The 24,435-nt window shown below is 44.8% G+C and overlaps 1 protein-coding gene across 1 annotated transcript in view; it reads left to right on the top strand.

Annotated features, from left to right (window-relative positions):
• KIRREL3 (kirre like nephrin family adhesion molecule 3) overlaps positions 1–24,435 on the top strand; it is a 415,785-nt gene that overhangs the window by 215,340 nt on the left and 176,010 nt on the right. The window contains exon 7 of the mRNA XM_054998021.1: positions 16,691–16,796. Within this exon, the coding sequence (XP_054853996.1) occupies positions 16,691–16,796 (106 nt within the window). The remainder of the gene's footprint in view (positions 1–16,690; positions 16,797–24,435) is intronic.

The raw sequence follows: 24,435 nt of genomic DNA on the forward strand, positions 1-24,435 counted from the left end.
CTCATGTTCTGGCTTCAACTGTCTGCGTAACATCAAATGCCAGTGGCCTGCATTTGAAAAATTTAGAAGTAAATAGCACAGGGAACGAGTTCATTCAGCGAATCAACAGCGCAATAAATGATTCCATAGAAGAAAGGTACTACGTGAGAGATTATCAGAAATATCCACATTTAGTAAGGACGGATGGCCGCTTTTTTGTGTCTCACTTGCAGAGTGAATTAAAAAGAGAGCCAGCGTTGTGTAGTGGACAGAATGCCAGACTAGGATCTGGGATCCCCAGGTTTCAACCCCACTCTGCCGTGGATGTTTGCTGGGTGACCTCTCAGCCTAACCTACCTCACAGGGTTGCTGTTGTGAAGATAAAATGGAGGACAGGAGAACAATATTGTAGGCAGCTCAGGGTTCTGGTTGGGGGAGAAAGGCAGGGTATAAATATCTAAGTAAGTCAATACATAATACATAATTAAAAATGACAGGGAAATTTATACAATGAGAACAAGTCTCCAAGTTAAAATGTATCATTGGGGCTCAGGAACCCAAATCTCCAGTTAAATTGGAGAGCCCGATAATGCAGCTCTCTATCCCCTCCCTGCCCTCTCTGCGCAAAAACAGTGGGGGAAAGTAGCCCACAGACCCGAGGTTTGTAACAGAGACACTAAAGCAACTCCAGCTGGAACATCTGTTCAAAGTGATTTCCGTTCCACCAGCCACATCAAAGCAGGCCTCCTGTGAGTTATGTGCCGAACATCACAAGAGGGATTAAAATCATGTTTAATAGTTTGATATGCCATAAACTATTTATACTGCCAGAGCCCACTGGCTGTATGGAAATTCACATTCTGCCTGCCAGAAAGAAGCGGGGTGAGGTTACTGCTTCTCCAGATTCCTCTGCCAGCATTCACAGCTTTCCTCTGCTATGCTAACACTTCTGTGTATTCTTAGCAACTTTTGCTTATTTTCAAGAAGTGTGAGAGAGTGGAGGGAATATTAAGGAATTGTTGGTGAGCTGGAGGCAGACATGAAAACAGCAAGGAGAGTTAGGGTAGGAACAGAGATTCAGGAAGGGGACCCAAATGTTGCAAAAAAACCCACCACCTTTTAAAAAAAATTGTGGAGTTTGGACTTTCAGAGCATTTGCATGCAAAGAACATTCATGCCCTTGGCTTCTTTGGAAGGATATGCTGAGCAACCAATTGTTGAAAGGTCTGACGTGTTCCTTTCAGCTTCAGCTGTAATCTAGATGGACATTTTGTTAGGTGTGGGGGGATACCATGGCCTCTGGTTGGAACTGAGAGAAGCAGCGAGGGAGATAAGAGACCAAAGGAGATAGCCTTGTTCATGCAGAATGGAGACCAATATGCATATGACCTGGTACAAGGGAGCAGATGCAAAGAAGATATAGGGAAATGCAAAGCTGCCAGAAGGGAGAAGAAAGGGCACTTGGCTAGCCTGCTAGCTATAAAAATTGCATTGATAGGTTGCAGAATTCTGACATATATTTAATTAAACCTGAAGATAAACTGAATGAGTGGTTTTGAAAGTGTCAAGGAAAGAAATGAAAGAAGATGTCTGGGGAAGAGGGAGTATATCAACCAAATAAATGGTTTAAAAAAACCTAAATTCCTATGAGCCTACCCATCATGCCTCTGCATGAGTTCTTGTTCTGGCATTCCCAATCAAACTCTGTTAAGGAAGACAATTCTCTATTGGATGTGATTGGATCTCCCTGGGAGTAATCTGCCAAACTGGGATCATATCAACCCTGTGCTGAAAGATCTGTAGTGGTTACCCCTGTTTCAGGGCACAATTCAAAGTGCTGGTTCTTACTTTGAAGCCTTAAAAAGACTGGGGCCAGGGTACCTGAAGGACTGCCTCTTCCAGGAACCATCTGGCCTGCTAGCTTCTCAAGCCCTGCTCTCTGTGGTGGGTGGACACTACAGATGGGGCATTTTCCGTGGTGGCTCCTTTGGAATGCCCTCTCCCTTGAGGGTCTTCTTGAGACCTTACTGATCTTGAAGTACCAGATCAAACTCTTTTTTACCCAGACTTTTTAACTTGGGGGTTTACCTTTCCAGCTCTTTCATGGTCTGCTTCTGGTCTGAGGTCTCTTTTAGGGATATGTGTCTTGGCTTGTATAAGTGGCTGCTTTGTTTTTATATTGATAATTTAAGTGTGCCTCAAAAAGGACTCTACAGTGGCAGCATAAAAATGTTCTAAATAATTTATTAATGAATCCTTTGCTGCTGGTGCAGGGATATAGTAATCCCCTGTCCTCTAAGGCACACTGAGAACCAGTATGGTGCAGTGGTTATAGTTTCAGGCTAGGATCTGGGAGACCCAGGTTTGAATCCCCACTCCACCATGGAAGCTGCCTGCATGGTCTTGGGCCAGACATGCTCTCTTAGTCTAACTTACCTCACAGGGTTGTTGTGAGGATAGCCAGTTTGGTGTAGTGGTTAAGAGCACTGGGACTCTAATCTGGAGGACTGGGTTTGATTCCCTACTCCTCCACTTGAAGCCAGCTGGGTGACCTTGTAGCTCCCTCAGCCCCACCCACCTCACAGGGTGATTGTTGAGGGGATAATAATAAAATACTTTGTAAAACACTCTGAGTGGGCATTAAGTTGTCCTGAAGGGCAGTATATAAATCAAATGTTGTTATTATTATTCAAGGATACAATGGAGGACAGGCTCATAATGTCAGTTGCTTTGGATCCCCATTGGAGAGAATGGCAGGGTATAACTGAAGTAAATAAAACAAATCCCTGATGGTGACAAATAGAAATGGGGGGCACTCCTCTGTGGTAAGCTGTTGTTTTTCAGATGCTAAAAATCAAATTTGTAGGATACAATAATAACAACAACAACATGCAGTTTATAAACTGCCCTTCAGGACAACTTAATGCCCACTCAGAATGGCTTACAAAGTGTGTTATTATTATTAATTAATTAATTTATATCATTTATAGTCCGCCTTTCTCATTGAGACTCAAGGCGGATTACATAGTGTGAGATTAGTACAATCAGTATCAAGGACATTTCAATACAGTATCAAGGACATTTCCATAAACAATACCATAGGATAAATAGATACAAGTTTAAAAGACATAGTATTAGCAAGAATCCAATACAGAGTAGAAAAAAATACTGAAGCAGAACATAATCAGTTCTAGAACTAACATTAGACAACATGGAGCACTGGTGGTGCATAGGAGTACATAATTAAAGCAACAGATAATATGTAAGGCAATATAGTGATGAAGTCTATGGTCCCTAACTCATTAGTGAAGCATCTGAGACCCCATCCCTACAATACAGCCCTCCCATTTGAGTAAAAAAAGCCTTTTTGAATAGTTCAGTTTTGCATCATTTATGAAAAGCCAGGAGAGTGGGAGCTCTTCTGACTTCCTCAGGCAGGTCAATCCACAGGACAGAGGCCACCACAGAGAAAGCCTGTATATGGGCTGCTGCTGACTTCACCTGTGTGCAGCCTGGCACCTGCAGGAGACCCTGTTCAGATGAGCGAAGCTGCCGTGGAAGAACATAGGAAGGGAGGCGGTCCCGTAGGTATGCCGGACCAAAGCCATGAAGAACTTTGTATGTAATAACTAATACCTTGAACTGAGCATGGTAGCTGATGGGTAGCCATTGGATCGACTGTAGGATGGGAGTGATGTTCATGCTCCTGCTCGCTCCTGATAACAGTCGAGCTGCAGCATTTTGCACTAATTGGAACCTCCTAGTTAACTTAGATGGGAGACTTGTGTGTAGAGCATTACAATAGTCAAGCCTTGATGTTACCGTAGCATGGATCCAAGTGGCCAGGTGAGCCGTGTCAAGATAAGAAGCGATCTTTCAGGCTAGTGTGAGGTTGTAGAAAGCATTTTCTGCCTCTGCCTTAACTTGTTTTTCTAGTAATAACTCTGGATCCAGTATAACCCTTTATAACAATCTCCCTGTGGGGCTGAGAGAGCTCCTAGAAGCTGTGACTGACCCAAGGTCATCCAGCTGGCTTCAAGTGGAGGAGTGGAGAATCAAACCCGGTTCTTCAGATTACAGTCCTGCTGCTGTTAACTACTACACCAAACAAGAGTAATGTGTGTTTCCAATTTTAATGCTGGAAAAAATTGGGAATAGACAATGTCTTTAAAAAGAGGAAGAAAGGCCCAGGGTGGCAAAAGGCCTTCAGTTTGGAGGCGGAGCCACCTAATATCACTGTTTTATGCCTCTCTCTCATTGGATGAGTCACATGGAGCAGCTGCTACAGCCCCACCAATGAAAACCCTTGCTCGTTCTTTATGGAGGTGGGGAAAGAATGCCCCCCCATGCACGTTAGGATGGGGGATGAGCTTTTCCTCATTGGTTTTGTATATTCTTTTGGACTGTGTGTTCACATGGTGTGGGTACATAGTTGAAAGGCATAACATGCATTTAATGCTGGATCCTGACTACTGTGAGTAGAAGGGACTCACATCTTTGTGGGATTCCCTTCCTTCCCCAGCAGTCCTTTCTGATCCCTGTAAATTAGATTCATATGTGGGACCCACGCAGATCAGGGCAGCTGCAGTAGGGTGGAGGAATGGGCAAAACCACTCCTTCTTCCTCTGTTGCACTGACAGAAAATTGAGACGAGAGCGATTTCATCCTCTCCCCAACCCATTATGCATAAAGCTGGTTTACCGAGGCACAAACAAGGTTGAAAAATGAGCACACTTTACAGGAAAAGAATTCAGAGCTTGAAAACCAAACACGACATGGAACTAAAAAAATTACACCTTTGATTCACTGAAAGGAGAATCAAAACAGCAGCAAAGATAAGTTTGAAATCATCCCTACAATGATCTTGTGATCTTGTCTCCATCCCATCCATCCGAACTGGAGGAAGATAATTCTTCTGTTAAGTGGGTGATCTGACCACCCCTAATGCAAAGCCACAGCAGAATTACCTGCACTGAGAGGAGGCTATCCATTGTGTCTCTACATGAGTCCCTGCTCTGAGTTTGCCTCCTTCCAGTCTGCCTCTTCTGCAAGAAGGCAATTCTGCTGCCTTCTTGCATTAATTGTTGTTATATCTTTTGACCACTCCCAACGCAAAGTCATACTAAATTACTTCCCTCAAACAGGTCTGCTTCCTGTGTCTCTGCAAGAGTCAGTGTTCTGGATTCATGCCCCCTCCAATCAGCCTGCCTCTATTGGTGGAGAATAATTCTGCCACATTTGTTTGTTGAGTGGAACAATCAAGCACTCCCAATGCAAAGCTGCAGCAGAGTTACCTACACTTAGAAGAAGATATCCATTCTGCTTCTAGTATGACTTACTGCTCTGAGCTTGCCTTCTTTCAGTTAGGAGGCACATGATAATGACTCTCATACAGATGCATGGCGGTGAGGTTCTTCTAAAAACACTTGGCTTTTGCGCTTACACATTCCAGAGGCTAGAATTGCCAGCTCTGGGTTAGGAAATTCTTGGAGATTCTGGGGGTGGACTCTGGAGAGGGCAGGGTTTGGGAAGGAGAGGGCCCTCAGCAAGTTATAATGCCATAGAGTCCACCCTCCAAAGCAGCTATTTTCTTTAGCTGAACTGATCGCTATAGCCTGGAGATCAATTGTAATTCTGGGAGATCTCCAGCCACCACCTGGAGGCTGGCAATCCTATTTACAGGCAAAGGAATAAATAACACCTCAAATTTTAATGCAGGATAAAAGAGTGTGTGCTTCGCCTCTCAGAAGTCTGGGAGACTCTGCCTCATGCCAGACAAACAGGTAGCCAACCACAATATGTATTCTCCGCAAGTGGAAGAGGCTAAGAGGCTGAGCCAAACCGACTCGATAATTCAAATTCATTACAGCCAGCCAGGCAGGAATTATCAATTGTAACCAAGTAGAATTACATTACGTTGAATGATCATTTATGCAAATTACGCTCCATTTCTGCTGGGGAATCTTGGGCATGCCCGTTACTAGATCATTAGAAAGCACAATTCCATTTGCAAAGGGAAGATCAAAGACGTTCGTTCATCCTTATTGTTAATCTATTTTGGGAAGGTGTGGGGGGGCACTTTTAAGAGCAAAGCAGAGCCTGTTCGCTTTTATTATCGAAAGAGGAACCTTCTGTAAATTCTAAGCACAGCTACTAAACTATCAAACAATGGGGAAGCTACTAAGGAGAAGTGTGATTCATACTTAACAAAAGAAGGTGATTAGCTGTTGTTGTCTAACAATGGGGAAGTGTCAGGATGCCTACAAATGAATTAGGAGTACGCTATATATCTCAGGGGCTGTTACGGGCCCCCAGATCTCATTGGTATTCCAAACCATGCCTGGCTTTATTGTCATTTGGATTGCACATTTCAAAATGAGATTAGGGTAAATTGAAAATACCTATAATTTCTCATCGTAATTTCCCAGCCAAAAGGCAGGTGGCTGCACTCCCAACAAAGCAGGCATCTGGCTGTGTAAAAAGAGGCTCCAGCCACCATAATGAAGTTAGATCTAGAGGAGTTAGCCATATTAATCTGTAGTTGCAAAATAGTAAAGAGTCCAGTAGCACCTTTAAGACTAACTAATTTACTGTAGCATAAGCTTTCGAGAACCACAGTTCTTTTCATCAGATGCATCTGATGAAGAGAACTATGGTTCTCGAAAGCTTATGCTACAACAAAGTTGGTTAGTTTTGATGGTGCTACTGGACACTTTACTGTAATGAAGTTGGAGCCCAGCAAAGGACAGTCTATTGCATCTCGGTCCTCTCCCTTGTCTCTTCATTCTACTCCACTCTACTTGCTTTAGAATTTTTACACAAGCGCCATTGCTAATCCCATCTTCCTATGGCTGCCCAAGGCAATACAGACCTACTGTCTGTCAGAGAAGACAATCCTGAGCAAGATGAATCAATGTTCTGAGACAAAATAGAGGAGCTTTGTATGTTCCATCATGCCAAAAAAATGAGGAACAGAAGGTATCTTGGGATGACTTTCTTCTCCTTAAACACTCAAAGATGTGCTCACTCTAGAAGCAGGTACCTTTACCCACCCTTAGCTTGTAATCCACCAATTTAAAAAGAACAGGTCTTTGGTTGGGCATGCCTAAGTAGCTATGATTCACCAAACTTGCTAAAGGTCAGTTTGGGTCAGAACACACGAGACAAACTTCATGTGAAGAGCACTTGATTGGTCCCACAATCATTGCTGGGAATGGTAGTCTAACCCCGCCCCCTCCGAACGAAGTGGATTTTCTTGCAAAGAACAGCCGCTCAATTGAAGAGGTTGTCTTTCAAAGAGATTCTCTCAAAGAGAGACTGACTCTTTTTCAAAAATCCAATCAGGTGGTTTTCCTTCGGCTCAGAGATGGAGGTGGGGTGTGGGGAATCGGAGCAGCGATTTCCTGCTGGGAGAATAAGAATGGGGGGGACTGGATTTCTCTCATGCTTGCAAAACATTTCGGCTTTTTTCCTGTCTCATGTTCCATCATGCCAAAAAAATGAGGAACAGAAGGTATCTTGGGATGACTTTCTTCTCCTTAAACACTCAAAGATGTGCTCACTCTAGAAGCAGGTACCTTTACCCACCCTTAGCTTGTAATCCACCAATTTAAAAAGAACAGGTCTTTGGTTGGGCATGCCTAAGTAGCTATGATTCACCAAACTTGCTAAAGGTCAGTTTGGGTCAGAACACACGAGACAAACTTCATGTGAAGAGCACTTGATTGGTCCCACAATCATTGCTGGGAATGGTAGTCTAACCCCGCCCCCTCCGAACGAAGTGGATTTTCTTGCAAAGAACAGCCGCTCAATTGAAGAGGTTGTCTTTCAAAGAGATTCTCTCAAAGAGAGACTGACTCTTTTTCAAAAATCCAATCAGGTGGTTTTCCTTCGGCTCAGAGATGGAGGTGGGGTGTGGGGAATCGGAGCAGCGATTTCCTGCTGGGAGAATAAGAATGGGGGGGACTGGATTTCTCTCATGCTTGCAAAACATTTCGGCTTTTTTCCTGTCTCATGTTACGTCATTCCCCATCGCCCCACCCCCATCCCATATTCTCAGAGGATTTTTGAAAGAGAGAGTGTGTGTGTGAGAGAGAGAGAGAGAGAGACTCCCCCTTCCCTCACCAGCTGAGAATCATGTTGAGCGGGGTTTTTTTTAACTACAATTCCCAGGGATCATTGCAAGATCTGATACTTGCCCATAAGTATCGTGTGTTTTGACCCTAAGTCTAAGACAGGTCTAGCCTGTATGGAAGAGCTCCTGGGAACCTTTACCATGATGGAAGGTGGGGTTTCCTTGTTGCTAATAAGGATAACCATTTCATTCCTCATTGTAAACACATTACTCATTTACATGGGTGGTTCTTCATATCCTAGCAGGCCCCTCAATTGGTGACAATCTACCTGAAACAGCAGTTATAGCTTCTCTTCTTTTAATACCAATTCCTTATGTTTCTTAAATATTTACATAGTTAAAAGGTGTTTTTACTACCACTTTGGTGGCCCTTATGGAACAGAAAGGAAGGATATAAATGTTGTAAATAAATTAAGGCAGCATATAAATTTTGTGCAAAAAGGCAGGACATGGATATAAAGAAAGGGGGATATAATTTGGCTTGCCAACTTCCAGGTGAGACCTGGAGATTGCCCAGAATTATAATTAATTTCCAGAATACAAAGGTCAACTCCCTGGGAGATAATAGCTGCTTTGGAGAATCGATTGTATGGAATTATACTCTGCTGATGTACCTCCCAAATCACTACCTTTTCCATTCTCTGACCCTAAATCTCCAGGAAATTCCCAACCCAGAGTTGGCAGCCCTAGATATAAATGTCGTAAATAAATAGTGTATCTTGGATGCTGACAGTTATTAATATCTCAATGCGACATTCATTGTCTAGTTTTGAGGGCTTTTGAACACAAATGCTATACGCCAGACTTTGAACCTGGTCTCTCCTGCTCAATCGTCTTAGGTGTGGAAAGTTTGGAAAATGGAACATAAAATGGGCTACAATTGGGACCTTTTCTAAATGTCCTGAGTTTACATGCAGTGACATTTAATCCAGCTCCCATTCCCATCATACAGGAGGCCTTTTTGTCTTTGCAGCAACTCTTGTCCAAAACGGAGGTCCTTGCTAAGTGACCTACTATTGTAGCTTATGTTCAGTCACATATCATCCAGCCAAGCATCTCCCATTTCTACCCAATGAAAGTTTTCAAGGGGGCTTCTTGTCTTTACAGCAGTACACTGATTTCAGAACTAGACAATAGCTTTCATTCCAACACAGTTACTGAAAAAACAGATGGAAACGACCAGCTCCCTGGACCTTCTGCTTAGGTCAGAAGTTGACTTTGTAGAGGAGAAGGACAGGTGGGTCATGAATAATTTACAACCTTTGAGTGACAAGGACCCTGAGCTGTCAGCTTCATCCTGCCACTCACTCAGGGCTGTTTCCTCCATTCACACCTTCTGGAGATCCATGCCACCATTAGGGTCGGGCTCCTGAGTCTCCGCACGCCAGAGAGTGTTAGCTTTGCCCAATCACTTGATGAATATTCATGAAGCAGATGGCAACTTGGCCATCCAGAATGACTCCTTTGCCATCTGCCCAATAGAAGCATTGGACAAGATGTTTGGTCTTGATGAAGCGAAGTTGCAGAGACATTCTCAGATTTATAATAGGAGGGGTTCAGTGGTTCAGATCAGCGTGTAGGCCATGTCCTCTCTGACATGGACCTTCTGTCTCCTAACATCTAAAATCATAAGTCTATTGATAAAATATCCTAAAGTGTCCACACTATCATCAAATCAAAAACATACTTCTATGAGGAAATCCCCTTAAAATAAATTTTAAAAATTTTCAAACCACCCTTCCAAAACATGAGCAGAGGGCCACAGTCTCTCTGTTCCCAAGGAGATGGTTCCACAGCTGCAGGCCCCTTTGGAATTCTAACCCAGGGGGGTGGGTGCAGCTGCAGCCTCAGGAGACGAAACCAATGAGAGGTTATGCATAAATCGAATAGTAACTCTAACATTTCAGGCAGAAGCTCTACTTAACAAAATGTATTTTTAAATGAATATATTGTTTTAAAATATTTTCTTGTATACGCAGTTTACCTTCAGCCATGCAGTGAAAGTCCTTGTGCTCTGGTGGCTGTCAAAGCAATATTTTTAAAGATCTGCATAGCCAATCAGATCTCCAGTGGTCAATCAGAAGTCCTGATAGGGAAGGCCCCATCTGGCTCTACCCACTTTCTAAAACACTTGTTGGGCACCAGGAAAGTTGTTGGTGCCCACGGGCATCATGTTGGGGAACCCTGTTTTAGGCTGTTTTGTAAGCTGGTTTGAACTGCTTTTGAACAGGTGGGAGGAATCAGGATGTAAGCATTTTAATAAATATATACACCCTGCTACCCTTCAATGCAGACAAGAGGGTTTTTTCCCTTCTTTTCTTTTCCTTCCCTTTTCTTTTTCCCATTTAATTCAGCTTTCTTCCTTTTGCACCAAATGTAGCTTAGATGTTTGTCATGTTACAAATTAAAAATAAAAAGGAGAAACAGAAAAATGAGCAGGTTTCTTAAAAGCTGAAAGGCCCATGACACCAATAAGGAAGGACTTGGCAGAGATGCTGAGGCTGATGAAAAAGAACAAAGGTCACTTTCAAATTACCAGGTCCCCCCCGAACCCGTAATATGGTGCAATGTTAAATAGGAACAGTTCACAGTGGTGCAGTTCATTTCCTTAAATAAGATATACAACCATCCTCTGTTTTGATGTGTAATGTTACATAGACATTCAATGCAGGGTGGTGGGAGAATTTTCCTCTGGTGAGATAGATGGACTTGTTATGTCCTAAAGGCAGAGACAGAACTTAGTGGATGGTCCTGATTTGAGAATACCTTCCCCTTTGTGTGCATTTATGGTGAAGCAACGGTTGGGTCATTTAACCATGCCATCCTATCTAGAGTTACTCCAGGTTAAGCCTGGACTTGAGAACATAAGAAGAGTCCTACTGGATCGCACCTGCATCCCGTTTCACACAGCGGCCAACCAGGTGCCGTAGAGGGCCAACAGAGACCAAGCCCTTCCCAGATATTGTCTTCCAGCCCTGGCTTTCAAAGGTTCACTGCCTCTGAATATAGAGGTACCCTTTACTCATCATGACTGGCAGCTATTGATGGACCCAGAGCTTTTTTTCTGGGAAAAGAGGTGGTGGAACTCAGTGAGTTGCCCTTGGAGAAAATGGTCACATGGCTGGTGGCCCCACCCCCTTATCTCCAGACAGAGAGGAGTTTAGATTGCCCTCTGAGCCACGGTGTGGAGGGCAATCTGGAGATCAGGGGGTGGGGCCACCAGCCATGTGACCATTTTCAAGAGGTTCCGGAACTCCATTCCACTGCATTCCAGCTGAAAAAAAGCCCTGGATGGACCTCTCCTCCATGGATGATCTCCACAAATTCGTCTACCTCCTCCCGTTTTAAATGAATCTGTGTTTGTGACATCACTACACCCACTTGCAGTGAATTTCACAATTGAATTACTTGTTAAGAAAAGGAGTATTTCCTTTTGTTCATCACCTATTGCCCTTCAACTTCACTGGATGCCCCCAAGTTCTGAGAGAGGAAGAAAAAGCTCCCTCTATCCACTTTCTTTGAAGACACAGAGTGGAGGGATGCTTCCTAGGATTTCGCTGCATTCTGGGATTCAGGGCAGGACTCCCAAAGTTGCCATTTCAGAAATCAGTAGATGAGTACCCCTCCTCCACGCATATTCATCACTCACAATTACTTACATGTGTAAAACAGTCAATGCACCTAAACCCTTGAGGCAGAACTTGCTTTTCATTTCATTTTGCACACATCATTGAGAGATACATGGGACAAGATAAGGAGTGATGTATCACTTTGGTGATGCCATTTTAGTCTACTTTCCCCCCTTGTGAGCTCCAGTTGCAACAGGCACTGGATATCACATAACATATTTTGCATTTCTTTTAAGTAGGTAAATACTAATGAGGATGAACTGCGTTATGAACAGGGCTTTTTTTCAGTGGGAACACGGTGGAACGGAGTTCCGGCACCTCTTGAAAATGGTCACATGGCCAGTGGCCCCGCGCCCAATCTCCAGATAGAGTGGAGTTTAGATTGTCCTCCACTGAGCGGCACAGAGGGCAATCTAAACTCCCCTCTGTCTGGAGATCAGGGGCAGGGCCACTAGACATGTGACCATTTTCGCCGAGGCCGATTTAAACTTTAAAAACTCCCCCCTTGTTCCAGCTAACCCAAAGTGACGTCATTGTGCGGTCCTGAGTTCCACCACTGAGTTCCACCATCTCTTTTCCCAGAAAAAAAGCCCTGGTTATGAGTAAATGCAGAGGATTGTAATCAGGCTAGATCTACGGATCTCAGAAGCTGAGGTTGAGTTCTAGCATGGTGGACCATCTGAAACTATACACTATTAACTAAGAACTTTTTGCAGTCATAGAAGGAATTTTAAAAAAACCTCAGCATTGTTGACAGGCAGGCAGAGGTCTTTGGGCAGGTTAACTCCAATCCTCAGACCTTCATCTTTCTTATTGTGGGTGTTTGTGATAACACCATTCCTCGATCCAGGCATGTATTTCAGACTGTGCTGGGTCAACTACTTGCTTATTAATTCCAGGACATACAGTGCATAGTATGGACATCCTAAAAGGAAGTTTGTTCAGTTGTTGCTGTAACTCTGTGCAGAGATGGAATCGCACTATCAACCTTTCTATGTGTGTTGTCTTCTGGGCACTTGCCCCCTGGATCCAGCACTTGACCAGATTCCTCTCCTGTTGGTCAGATTATTCAAAGGTTCCTGAAGACTATTACTGCTTCTTGCTCAGTCTTCCTCCTCCATCCAGCCTTTCCTTTCCAGACCCTGCTCCATTCTATAGTTTCTTCCCAGCTCTTTCATCTCTCCTACATTTCCCCTACTCAAGTTGGGTGAGATACGCTGCTACTCTCAGGAGAGGCCTACCGAGCTTATCACCAACTATGGTGTGATCTTCAGAAAGACTGTCTTCGATGGAATGAAAAATATGCATAATTATTTGGGGGGTGGCCTTTCATGTTTATTCTTCCTAACCTGCCCACCAGCGGGGCACATGGATTATTGTATCTCACTTGGCAGAAGGTGCCAAGTGGAACATAATGGAGCAACCGCCTCCAGCAATCGTGTCAGCCAGAACACAATCGGGAATGGGAGCCAGGCTGGCTCTGACAGTACAGAGAGAACAGATCTATGAAATGACAAGAGCCTCCTGTTTCGAATTTTCTGTGTGACAACTTAATTGAGACCCCTCTTCACCAGCAGCATGGGTTTTTCTGCAGCGTCTGGCCAGGCTGGCCAAAGAGCTGCACTCTGAAGCAGTTGGAGCTGGTTCACATGGGAAGGAAGCTCCTTGGAACAGTCAGAGACAACTTGCCATTAAGCAGCTCTCATATGCTGACAATTCAAACCTGGCTTCGGGTATGACATAAGAAGGTGCAGTGGCTCAGTGGTCGAGCATCTGCGTAGCAGGCAGAAGGTCCCAGGTACAATTCCCATCATCTCCAGTGGGGAGGATCAGATAATAGGCAATGTGAAAGATCTCTAATTGACACCTTGGCCCATCAGAGTAGACAAGACTGGCCTCGATAGACCAATGGTCTGATTCAGTATAAGGCAGCTTCATGTGTTCTACCATGGGCTCTTTACAATGAATGAGCAAGATTTGGGACCAGTAGCACCTTAAAGACTATCTAGATTTCCAGGGTATGAGCTTTCAAGAGACAAAGCTCTGTTGAAGACAGCTTTGAGTTCCAAAAGCTCATACCCTGGAATTCTAATTGGTCTTTAATGTGCTACTGGACCCAAATCTTGCTCTTCTACTACAGACCAACATGGCTACCTACCTGTAACCATCTACAATGAATGAGTTCCCTCCTGTTTTCCTTCACAACAATCCTGTGAAGTAAGGTAGTCTGAGACGGAGTGGCTATCCCAGAGTCACCAGGTGAAATTCATGACCCAGTAGATATTCAAACCCAGGACTGAGTTCAACCACTACACCACATGGACTGTCCCCAGAGAGAAAGTTCTATCAACAACTTTCAACTATAATAAGTAAATGAACCCTTCGTGTTCAGAGGTAGTATGGCCAGGAGCAGGGTGAGAAGCAATAGGAAAGAACTGTTGCTATTATGCCCTATTTGTGGGCTTTCAGAAGGTATAGGACAAATGAGAATTGCAAAATGAGATTGCCCTTTGGTCTAATCTGTCAGGGTTCTTCTCATGAAAATATATACTATGTCAGTGAAAATGTATTCAGCAGCAGCATGGTTAACAACGAAGATCAGAGAAGTGAAGAAAGCATGGCTTGGCATCTTTGCAGAGCGGTATGCAGGAACATGAGGATCATTTCACACATGAGACACAGGAGTAAACATGGGTTTGCCACCCTGAGTACTTGTGACAGTGAACTGCTGTCAGATCACAGCTTCCTGTTGAGAGCTCCTGTGTAGCTTCGTGAAGAACCTTCTCGGAACTAGATGGCCTACTCAGTGCATTCTTATGGTAAAACTATTCCTTGGCTATACTGCTTTAGAAAGCTGACGGGGTTATATACTTGAGCTATACTTAATAGAGCTAAAGAGCAAGGAAGCAGAGGTGGGGACCTCTAGGTGGGCCCTGGAGATCTCCCAGATTTACATCTCAGAGATCAGTTCTGCTGGAGAAAATGGCTGCTTTGGAGGGAGGACTCTATGGCATTATACCCTGCTGAGGTCCCTCCCAGACCCCACCTTCCCCAGACTTCATCCTTTAATCTCTAGGAATTTTCCAACCTGGAGTTGGAAACCCTACTGTTGACTGGTTCTGAAGTGACTGGACCTTGCGGCATTGGCTGCAGACGTTGTTCCATGTGTCTGGCTCCTTGGCCATTTTAACTTCCCTCCCTGCCCCTGACACCCATCACAGAACCAATGTAAAGCTTGGTCACTCTTGCTGCAGCCTTGTAACTGACGTGGTAAATAACCACAGGTCAGAAAGTCCTAACCAAATGTGTAGTCTTTTCAGGTATCTCCTCTGAAGGAGTGCAGGATGCCATTCTTGGAGATCGAATTGCAAATATGAAAACCAAAGTTTCCTTGGTGCTTGATCGCAAAGATTTTGCACAAGGCAGGGGAGAGGGGAATCTCACCTGCAAGCAATCAATAATAGGAACAATATACCGTGGGATGCTTTGTTTTGGCAAATTTTGCTTAGTTTTGTGTCCCTATATTTGCATTCATTAAAATCACGCTGACGTGTGCTTGTTCCATGTGATAGCAAATGAGATATTTGTTTTATGTCTATAACAATACAGGGTATATTTAGTCCATTCTAAGTCTAGAGGGTACTATAACTTTTCTGTTATATTGTTTAGAGCTTGTTAAATGTCTCTCTTGTTTTTCTTCTACTGTTGAGGTTTTCTTCTACCTGTTAAGTTCTTATTTCTTGAATGAACGCTTCATTTCTGCATGCATGGAACAGATTTATTTCCCCAACTCTGCTTACACTGTGATGGTAATTAATGAACTCTGTCCTGTGTTCTTTGTATGTTCACGGTAGGGCTGCCAGTCCCCCACTGGGGGCAAAGGATCTCCCACTCTCAGCATCTGCCCCCCTCTGCCACTCACCTGGCCAGCCAGAGGAAGAGGTCTGGGGAACAGGCACAGGTGGCAAAAAAACTCCTGGACTAGAGCACAGCGGGCATGCTCCTGCCAGCCAAATTGGCCCCTGTGAAGCACGGTAGCATGCCAGCCACTGAGCACAGTGAGGTCACTTCCAGAAGTGACATCATCACGCCCCACCGGTGAAGATCCTCAAGATAATTGATAAGCTGCTCCCTCCCCCCTAAGGGGATCCCCCTAAGGGGATCTGGCAACCCTAGTTCAGGGATATAGGTTGGCATATGGCCTACTGAATCCTCAATATACCTATACCTCTTTTCAGAAAAATCTGGCCTTCCATGCATGCCTTCTTTACCATTTGCAAAAGAATCACATGTTTCTCTGGACCGGACTCAGGTGGGGGGGCATGTATGTTTGATTGTTCTCCTACAGGAAAAAAACACCACAAGAGAAAGCGAGCATGCCTGGGAGGTTAGTCTTGGCCTCTCCACAGGCATGCTCGAATTCTGTGTGTGTGGTGTTATTTTTCAAAGGGGAGCATTTACACATGAGATTCCTCCACTCATCCCTCCCCCCCAGTCTGATCAGGAAAGATTGCAGTGTTAGACTCCTGCTGCATGCACAGATGAGCTCTTTAGCTATAAAGAAAATCTGACCAGGATTGTATGAGTTGTAGTCTCTGGCCTAGTCTTGTTCAATATTTGTGTTGATAAAGCTTTGGTGTACATACATATATCGAAAGTCAGAGGAACCTTACTGTCAAATGACCTTTCCAAAGTCACTCAGAGAAAGAAATTGCAGGCTGAGAAATAATTGCTCCCAAACCTACACTAACCTTAAAGCCATCGTTCCCTCACAAGAAGGGATTTCACATTGGGGACACCAGACTTGTGGCACATTAAGGGCAAACAGGAGTGCTGGTTGATTAGGCCTCAGCCATCCATCACAGGAGCGGAACAACATCTGAAAGCAATGCAGCAGAAAGGTGCAATTCTGCACACAGCTAATGGATCGGCTGTTGTCTCTCTGCAGATCCGCCCCTTGTCAATCTGTCAGTAGAACCACAGCCTGTGCTTGAAGACAACACCGTGAAGTTCCACTGCTCAGCCAAAGCCAATCCTGCAGTCACCCAATACAGGTAAGAGTCACTGCTTGGGAATGTGTGCTTTATGGTGCACACCACTGGAAAACAGCAGTCTTATTTGATACTCAACTGCTTGGGGCCACTTCCTTTAATTCCACTGAGCCGACTCATTTGTTGCACAGACAGAACATTCGTCCCGAATGACAGCCCTCGATGAAGTGTGGCTGTCTTCAAAGGATGCTCTGCTACCTGAGGGCAGAAAGAGCAATGAAATATAAGGACCAGATGCTGCATGGTGAGCTGTTCCTGCAGCAGCAAGAGATACGATCCCATGGCTGGGTTTGAACCTGGAGGTAGCAGGGGTGTGTGGCGCAATGGAGGACGGCAGGTGACAGAGCAAGGGCTTCTTTTAGAGCAGTTTTAGCAGTTCCGATGCAGTAGTGAGGAGAGGAATTGTGAAAAGCCTGGGCCTCCTCTCCCTTCTCAGTTTTATGGCTGAGCTTCAGAGCCATATCTTGATAGGCTGTCTGTCTGAGAGTTGCTGTTTGGGAAACGCTGTGGCTCAGTGGTAGAGCATTTGCTTCACATGCAGAAGGCTCCAGGTTCAATTCCCCGGCATCTCCAGTTATATGCTCTCAAGTAGCAGGTGTTGCAAAAAGCCATTTTCTGTCTGAGACCCTGGTGAGTCATGATGAGCCAGAGTCAAGAAGAATATTGACTCTGTATGTGGTGGAAAATGCCATTGAGTCATAGCTGACTTATGGTGACCCCTGCTGGGGTTTTCAAGGCCAAGAGACTAACAGAGGTGGTTTGCCATTGCCTGCCTCTGCATAGCAACCCTGGTCTTCCTTGGAGTGATCGTATCCGATTATTACCCATGGCCAAACCTTCTTAGCATCCAAGATCAGACAAGATCTGGCTTGCCTGGGTTATCCAGGTCAGAGTTCTGATTTTGTATAAGGCACATTCTCCATCCTTCTTGGTCTCATTCAAAGGGGGAAATGCACATTATCCCAGAAAAGAAATAGAGGATGCTTCCTGCAACATGGAAGATACGGTTTGGACAAGATAGCTGAAAATGGGGAAGAGATAGCCAAAGACATGCTTGCGTCTTCTCTTGCTGATTTTTAAAAACAACTTTAATTTGCTGTGCTGCTGAGTCTGGCAGCTGTCAGTACTAGTGATTCTGTAAAACATTTGTGTGTTGGCTGCTGATTTATAGAACACTTATTCTGAGATTGTGTGAACCAAAGAATAGATTGTTGTCAGTTTTTGATGCATGCAATTGAATAGACGAGGGACAGACGCAGGATTACCTTCTACCTGAATGCAACAGACCTATACCGATTTCCCCAAGGCTGAGCAGATGAAGCCAGTTACAGACCTGCCAAATGTTGCAATTTAAATTCTTTGTGTTGATGATGTTGTTATATGGTAATGGGCTCCAATTGTCTCGGCATTGTGGCCGTCTGTGCAATTCGTTGAAGCGCTGTTCCATGCGCAGCAGCGCGTTCTCGATCCAGCATGCGGCTGTTTAGAGAGCCCTGGCATTGAACTAGTGGAACCATCTGCTTGGGGATGTTGCGAAGAGAACACACACACGCGCCAGATGAACATTCTGTTATGGAGAGGTTTGTTTTATTGCGTGTTTCCCACATAATCTTTTACATTTTGAATTCGACAACTTCATTAGTTTCATTTGATTACAACTTCAGCTTTGCTTCTAACTATTGCAAGGGGGGCTGGAAGAGTCTGTTAAGTGTTATCGGTAGGGGAGTCCCAAGCTTAGCCTTTCCACAAGACCTTGATAAGATACAGATATTGTGCCAAAGCAGGCAATATGTTCCACAGTCGTTCCCCTACACATATTGGTGACCAAGGAAGGAGCAAGGATGTGCCTGCCTTCCTGCTTGGCCACTACACCTGACCCACCTCCAAACATCTACGTTGTGACTTCGCATTCAAATCATGTATACCGTTCCATAGGCACACACCTAGGTTGTGGTCAGTTTGTATGATAAAAAACTGGGAATTAGTCATATAATTTTAAACTGGCCCTATTCACATTAGTCTGGGTACAGTGTGCAATTTAAGCCCCTGCACATGGGCCTAGAGTGACTTCTTAAGTAGACCGGGCACCAGAAAGCTTACTTCTGCATTGTGGCTCGAAAACAAAACAATTGGGGTGTTTGTCTCTTTAAGAGGAGGTGCCAATCGCCACACCTCCTGACTCCCACCAATCAGATATGAATTTGAGGTTGGGAGGAACACTGGGATGCAAAGTATAGAAAATAGTATGAAAGCAGAAATACAAGCGTATCACACATCCCTCAGTTTGGGGGTTGGTTTGAGAAATCCATCAGTCTGTGCCTGATTGACCTGCTCCCAGAAAAAAAATTATGGTGTGGCTTGCCACGAGTGGCGGTATATGCAAAGGCAACACTAAATACTACTGCTGCTATGCATGGCTGTTCAAAAGCAGGCAAGAATGTTGGATGGGTGAGCACAGCAGGTCATAGCAGGAGAGGGGCCACCATGACTTAATGGCAGAGCTTTGGCTTGGCATGCAGAAAGCCCCAGATTCAGTCCTCGGCATCTCCATTAGAAAGGACCAGATAGTAGGTGATGTGGAAGACCTCTACCTGATACCCTGGAGAGCTGCTGCCAGTCAGAGTAGACAATACTGATCTTGATGGACCAATGGTCCAATTCAGTATAAGGCAGCTTCATAAGTCAGACATCCATGTGACTCACTTGCTCCACAGCTACTCACAGGAAATGTATTGTCTGTTCTGGCTAATGAGCATGTACATCTCTGTCATCCTTGTTTTCCTTTGCAATCAAGTGAAGGAAGAGTTATTGCTTGACTGGGCTCCTGCTAAGATGAGAAGGAGCCTCAGTTAGGCCATAGTACTTTGCTTTTTCAGAAAGGAGCCAAGCTTTAGGGAGGCGAGATCAGCTGTCCCCGCACCCCCAGCTCTTTTATAAATTTTCATTTGTACAATGTAGGAAGCTGAGATATCTCGTGCTTTCTTCTCCAGCAGTGAGATCTATGGAAAGCTCTTGCTGGCTCTTGAAACTTGTGTCGATGGCTCTTTCGGTGCAGTATAGTTAATAGCACTATACCCTTCAAGTAACTTTCTCACAAAGACTCAGCCTAGACTTGTCTTCTCTTGGGGTTTCTCATGGGAAGCACTTCTGACTGCAGAGCATGTCTTTTGACTGCTGGTTCTCATTATGTGCCGTATGAGAATTGCTGGGCAAATAACTCCCAGAGATAGATCAAGTGGAGAGAATGAGGCATAGAAAGTCTACAGAGATACAACTGAAAATGCAGAATCCACAGATTGCTGTGCTCGAGTGGAAGATTCTGGGGGATAGTATCCGCAGAGGCTTGGTTGCCGCAATACACTAGTTATTGAAGACAAGAGAAGGTATTTCCTCCTTGTTCTTGGACAGGACTCGGAAATGCCAGAATGCAAACTTTTCAGAATCTTCGCCGTGGGTCTCCATATCAGCTTAATGACTGTTGTGAGAGGAATTCAGTAGTTTCCCCTGGATCTTTGTTAGCATAACCAGTTTGTTAACTCTTATCACCTAGGGAATGCGAACAAGGTGGGAAGGACATTCTGGCTTTTGCCTGTGGGTAAAAAACCAGGAGATGCTGAACAGGAATGGTTTGTGATGCTTTTAATCTGTGGTTTGTAAGCTGCCTTGCACAGCCACAGGAGGTCGGCTGAGCATCTGACTTGGCAAGCCACTCCTGAGCAGTGCTGCACAGCTGCAAGAGGTTGGGAGGAGTGCCGCAAAGGCCACTCAGGCTGGTTGGCCACTCCTGCCAGCACCTCACAAAAGGCCCTTGCCTGGGCAATGGGGGGAGGTGTCCGGTAATCAGGGAGCATTTTCACTGGGCAGTCCCCCAAAATACCAGACTGTCCGGGTGAGTACCGGACACCTGGCAACCCTACCAAATACTCATCCCTTGCTTTCAGCACACAGTGCATGATTAGTTTATCACAGACAGTTCGTGTTCTTTTTTGCTCTGCCCCTTTAAGAGATCCTAGGATAGCAGCTACTGTGTCACACCTTGGGGCCTTGAGAGTCCCCAATCCGGGCACCAGAAAAGTTACCTCCATCTCTTGTTGCGGCTCTTTCCCTATGTTTCTGCTGCTTTCTGACAGTGTGCTGTCGGAGTGGGGACAAGAATTTTTCTGACCCTCGCTTTCCCAGCAGCTGGTGCCTTCTTTATACAGCACCCTACCCCTGGTCAGTAATGTGCATGTTGTAAAATTCCTATTCCTGTTCAGGCCATTTCCCTTCTGAGTTGCCTGAATCATTTCCAGTTGTCCCGGAAGCTACCCAGATGTCTTCTCTAGGATTAAGGACATGGTGTGCCAAATGGGAACAAATTTGTAAACGCACCCCATCCTTCAAAATCTCCCCATCCAGAATCCTATAAACTATCAGGATGATATTTTTTCTGCATACCTACTGAGTAAGTATAGACTGCTGCCACTTCTGTGGCTTGGATCCTGCCTAAAATTTCCATGGGCAGAAGTACTTTTGTCCATAGAAATCCAACTTCGCCATTCCCTGCCCCCTGCATCAGCCAAAAATATTGCTCGAGGATGAGGGGTGGGGGGAATCAGAAGTCTGCTCTCAGAGGACACAATCCGTGAAAATTACCCCTTCTTGCATAGGCAGAGATTTTAGGCAGGATACAACCTTGTGGATGGCTCTATTGTATAACTTTTTAATCCTCATAGAGGCCAATCAATTTACCGTTAGATAATCTGATTGTACCTCTAGAAGATGTTCATTGTACTTATAAGTACAGTATAAACTGTGTTAAAAAATCTGTAAGAAATGCATTAAAGAAGCCGAACTTCTTGCCATGATAACATGCAGAAACAATAACAACTGAAAATGGGCATACTCATTCATATGTAATAAAATACATTAATCAAATAATTAAAGTTACATAGATAACTAGAGATGTGGCTTGACCCTCACCAGTGTAATTGTCAGCTACCTTTTGTAAACTGAGCTAATTAATTTGAGTGGTTTGGATTTATTGACTTAGATCGTTTAGATTTGCAAGATGGAGAATGATTAAAGGACAGTATACTTGAAGGTAGTTCTCTCAGTAGGATGTGCTTTTAAGAAGATTGGTTTAGGCTCTGAATTATGAGAGCTAAATGGAACCTGCATATTCAGAGTTTGCATACCTTGGAGTACAAAGTGCTGGGCACAGACAATAGGGGGGATCTGCTACGTTTTGCTCTGCTTGTAACATGCCTGGCCACTGTTGAAACAGAAAGCGGGACTAAGTGGATCGTAATATGATCCAGCAATGCAGTTCTTTTGCTTTCATGTTTGGGTTCAACTCTGCTTCTGTTTTGGTTGGTTGCCTGGGCCTCTTTGCTGTTCATGATGGAACCGTCATCTTTAATCCACCTGTGCAGCAGGACAGCAGCTGTTTGTTTAATCCAAGATGACAAGATTCAAGCTGCCTGTTCCACCACCAGCTTTTCACCCTTAGATTTAGGAATAGATTTACCCTTTGATTTAGTAATACCCTTAGATTAGCTGCTCCCCTACGGATCCCAAAATCTGCACTGCAGGACTAGTGAAGGCTAGGATATTGATTTCTACAAACCCAAACAGTGGGGAGGATCCGCATATTCAGAAAAAATACAATAAGTTATCAAAAAATATTTTGGGTGGTAAAAATGCCCAGGGATGATAAGAGTAAGTGTTATGCAGACACTCAATGATAATGGAGTTTGGACAGCATATTGGACAGTTGTTGCAACCATTAAGAATTACATGAACATATGTAACAGAAAAGGAAGGGAAGCAACACCTGGGTCCAGCTTGCCTTGCCCAGATTATTTAGAGAATTGTTATTTAGAGAATGTTGATGCTCTCTCTCCAGGGAACCTGCCTTGGGTAGATATCTCCTTCTCCCCCTCTTTCACATAATGAAACTGCCTTATGCTGAACCAGGCCAGTGTTCTACCAAGGTCAACATTGTCTACTCTGACTGGCAGCAGCTCTCCACGGTCTCGGGCCAAGGTCTTTCACATCACCAGGGCTTTTTTTCTGGGAAAAGAGGTGGTGGAACTCAATTGGGTTGCCCTCTGAGAAAATGGTCACATGGCCGGTGGCCCCGCCCCCTGATCTCCAGACAGAGGGGAGTTTAGATTGCCCTCCGCGCCATGGCGCAAAGGGCAATCTAAGCTCCCCTCTATCTGGAGATCAGGGGGCGGGGCCACCGGCCATGTGACCATTTTCAAGAGATTCCGGAACTCCGTTCCACCACGTTCCAGCTGAAAAAAAGCCCTGCACATCACATACTTCCTGGTCCTTTTACTTGAAGATGCAGGGATTGATCTTGGGGCCTTCTTCATGATAAGCAGATGCTATGCCATTGAGCCATGGGCCCCTTCCTCCCCTTCACTGTACCAGAAAAGAGTAGAGAAGTGAATGTCCAGACAGGTGCAGGGAGAAAAGAATCAATCAGTGACGAGGAGGGAAGATTGGGCAGGAAGGAGGGGACATGGAGCAGGCAGGGGGAAGGGATTGGTAGACACAAAGGAGGAAAGTAAAGGGGAGGTGGCAGTCAGATGTCCCCTCCCCCACGAGTTTTCCTGGGTTCCCTTCTTGGGTTCTGTATACTGCATATCCAGAGGAAGTAGTGGGGCATGAAATAAGGTTGCATCCCCCCCGCCCCCAAGGATTAATCTTGTTCCTTTGTACGTTGGGGGAAGATGTTGCTAAGCCAAGAGAAGCCTGTCCCACAGCTCCCCTGGAGAAGTCCTGATCTTTGGCCAATGCAGCCCAGCAAGGAAGCAATGGCCACCCATGTCATGCTAGCACCATCTGCTGTTGAGTGTTCGCTCCTAAGGAATCCATCGTAATTTCCCTTTGGGCAGCGGAGTAGCCATGTGTTCCAGTTCCCCCCTCAGCACAGTGTTGTTTGCCATGCATCAGCATCCCAGAGAGAGAGTTTGTGCTTGTGTTTGCATCAAGAATTGAAGTTCTTAATTTGAATTTATCCAAGTGCATCGGAGCATTAACTCCGAAGGTCGGGGCTTGTTAAAGAGCTGCATCCGCGAGCTTGTGCAATTTGAATCTTGTTGCGTCAAAAAAAATGTCATAAAAAGTCCTCAAGTCCCACAAGTTGCCAAACTTTCTGCAGATTGTGATGGATATTGCAAAGATCTGGTATCAAGATGTTTAGTTCCAAGAACGGGCAAGTATTTGGGCTGGGAGCAAGTAGGACTGGCTGGCTGGAGGAGTGCAAGGGCAGCCCGTACAAGTTGTCCATATTGAGGGAATAGCAGATCTATAGACATTATAGTGGGTAGTGACATGGGATTGGCTGCCTGGTGTCACCAGATTCCCAGGATCGGGGGGGGGGGGGGAGAGAAGCTGCAGAGTAAACCACAACAAAAAAGAGGTAAACCCCTCAAAGCAGGGCTCCTGTGAGTTTTGTAGCCCAATGCATTTCAACCCCAAAAGTGTCCTCTTCAGGGACAATAAATTCTCTTGCAAAGTAGCATCATAGCCAGTTTCTTGCTCCTGAAGAAGTTTCTCTTTGGATTGGTTGCATTGAGCTGGGGCGTAAGAAACTCCTTTTGCAGTACCTCTTTGAAGATGTTTTCATCTTTTTGTGTGGTTTTTTCCC

Source organism: Eublepharis macularius, chromosome 14 (genome assembly GCF_028583425.1).
Source record: "Eublepharis macularius isolate TG4126 chromosome 14, MPM_Emac_v1.0, whole genome shotgun sequence".
NCBI classification, from domain to species: domain Eukaryota; kingdom Metazoa; phylum Chordata; class Lepidosauria; order Squamata; family Eublepharidae; genus Eublepharis; species Eublepharis macularius.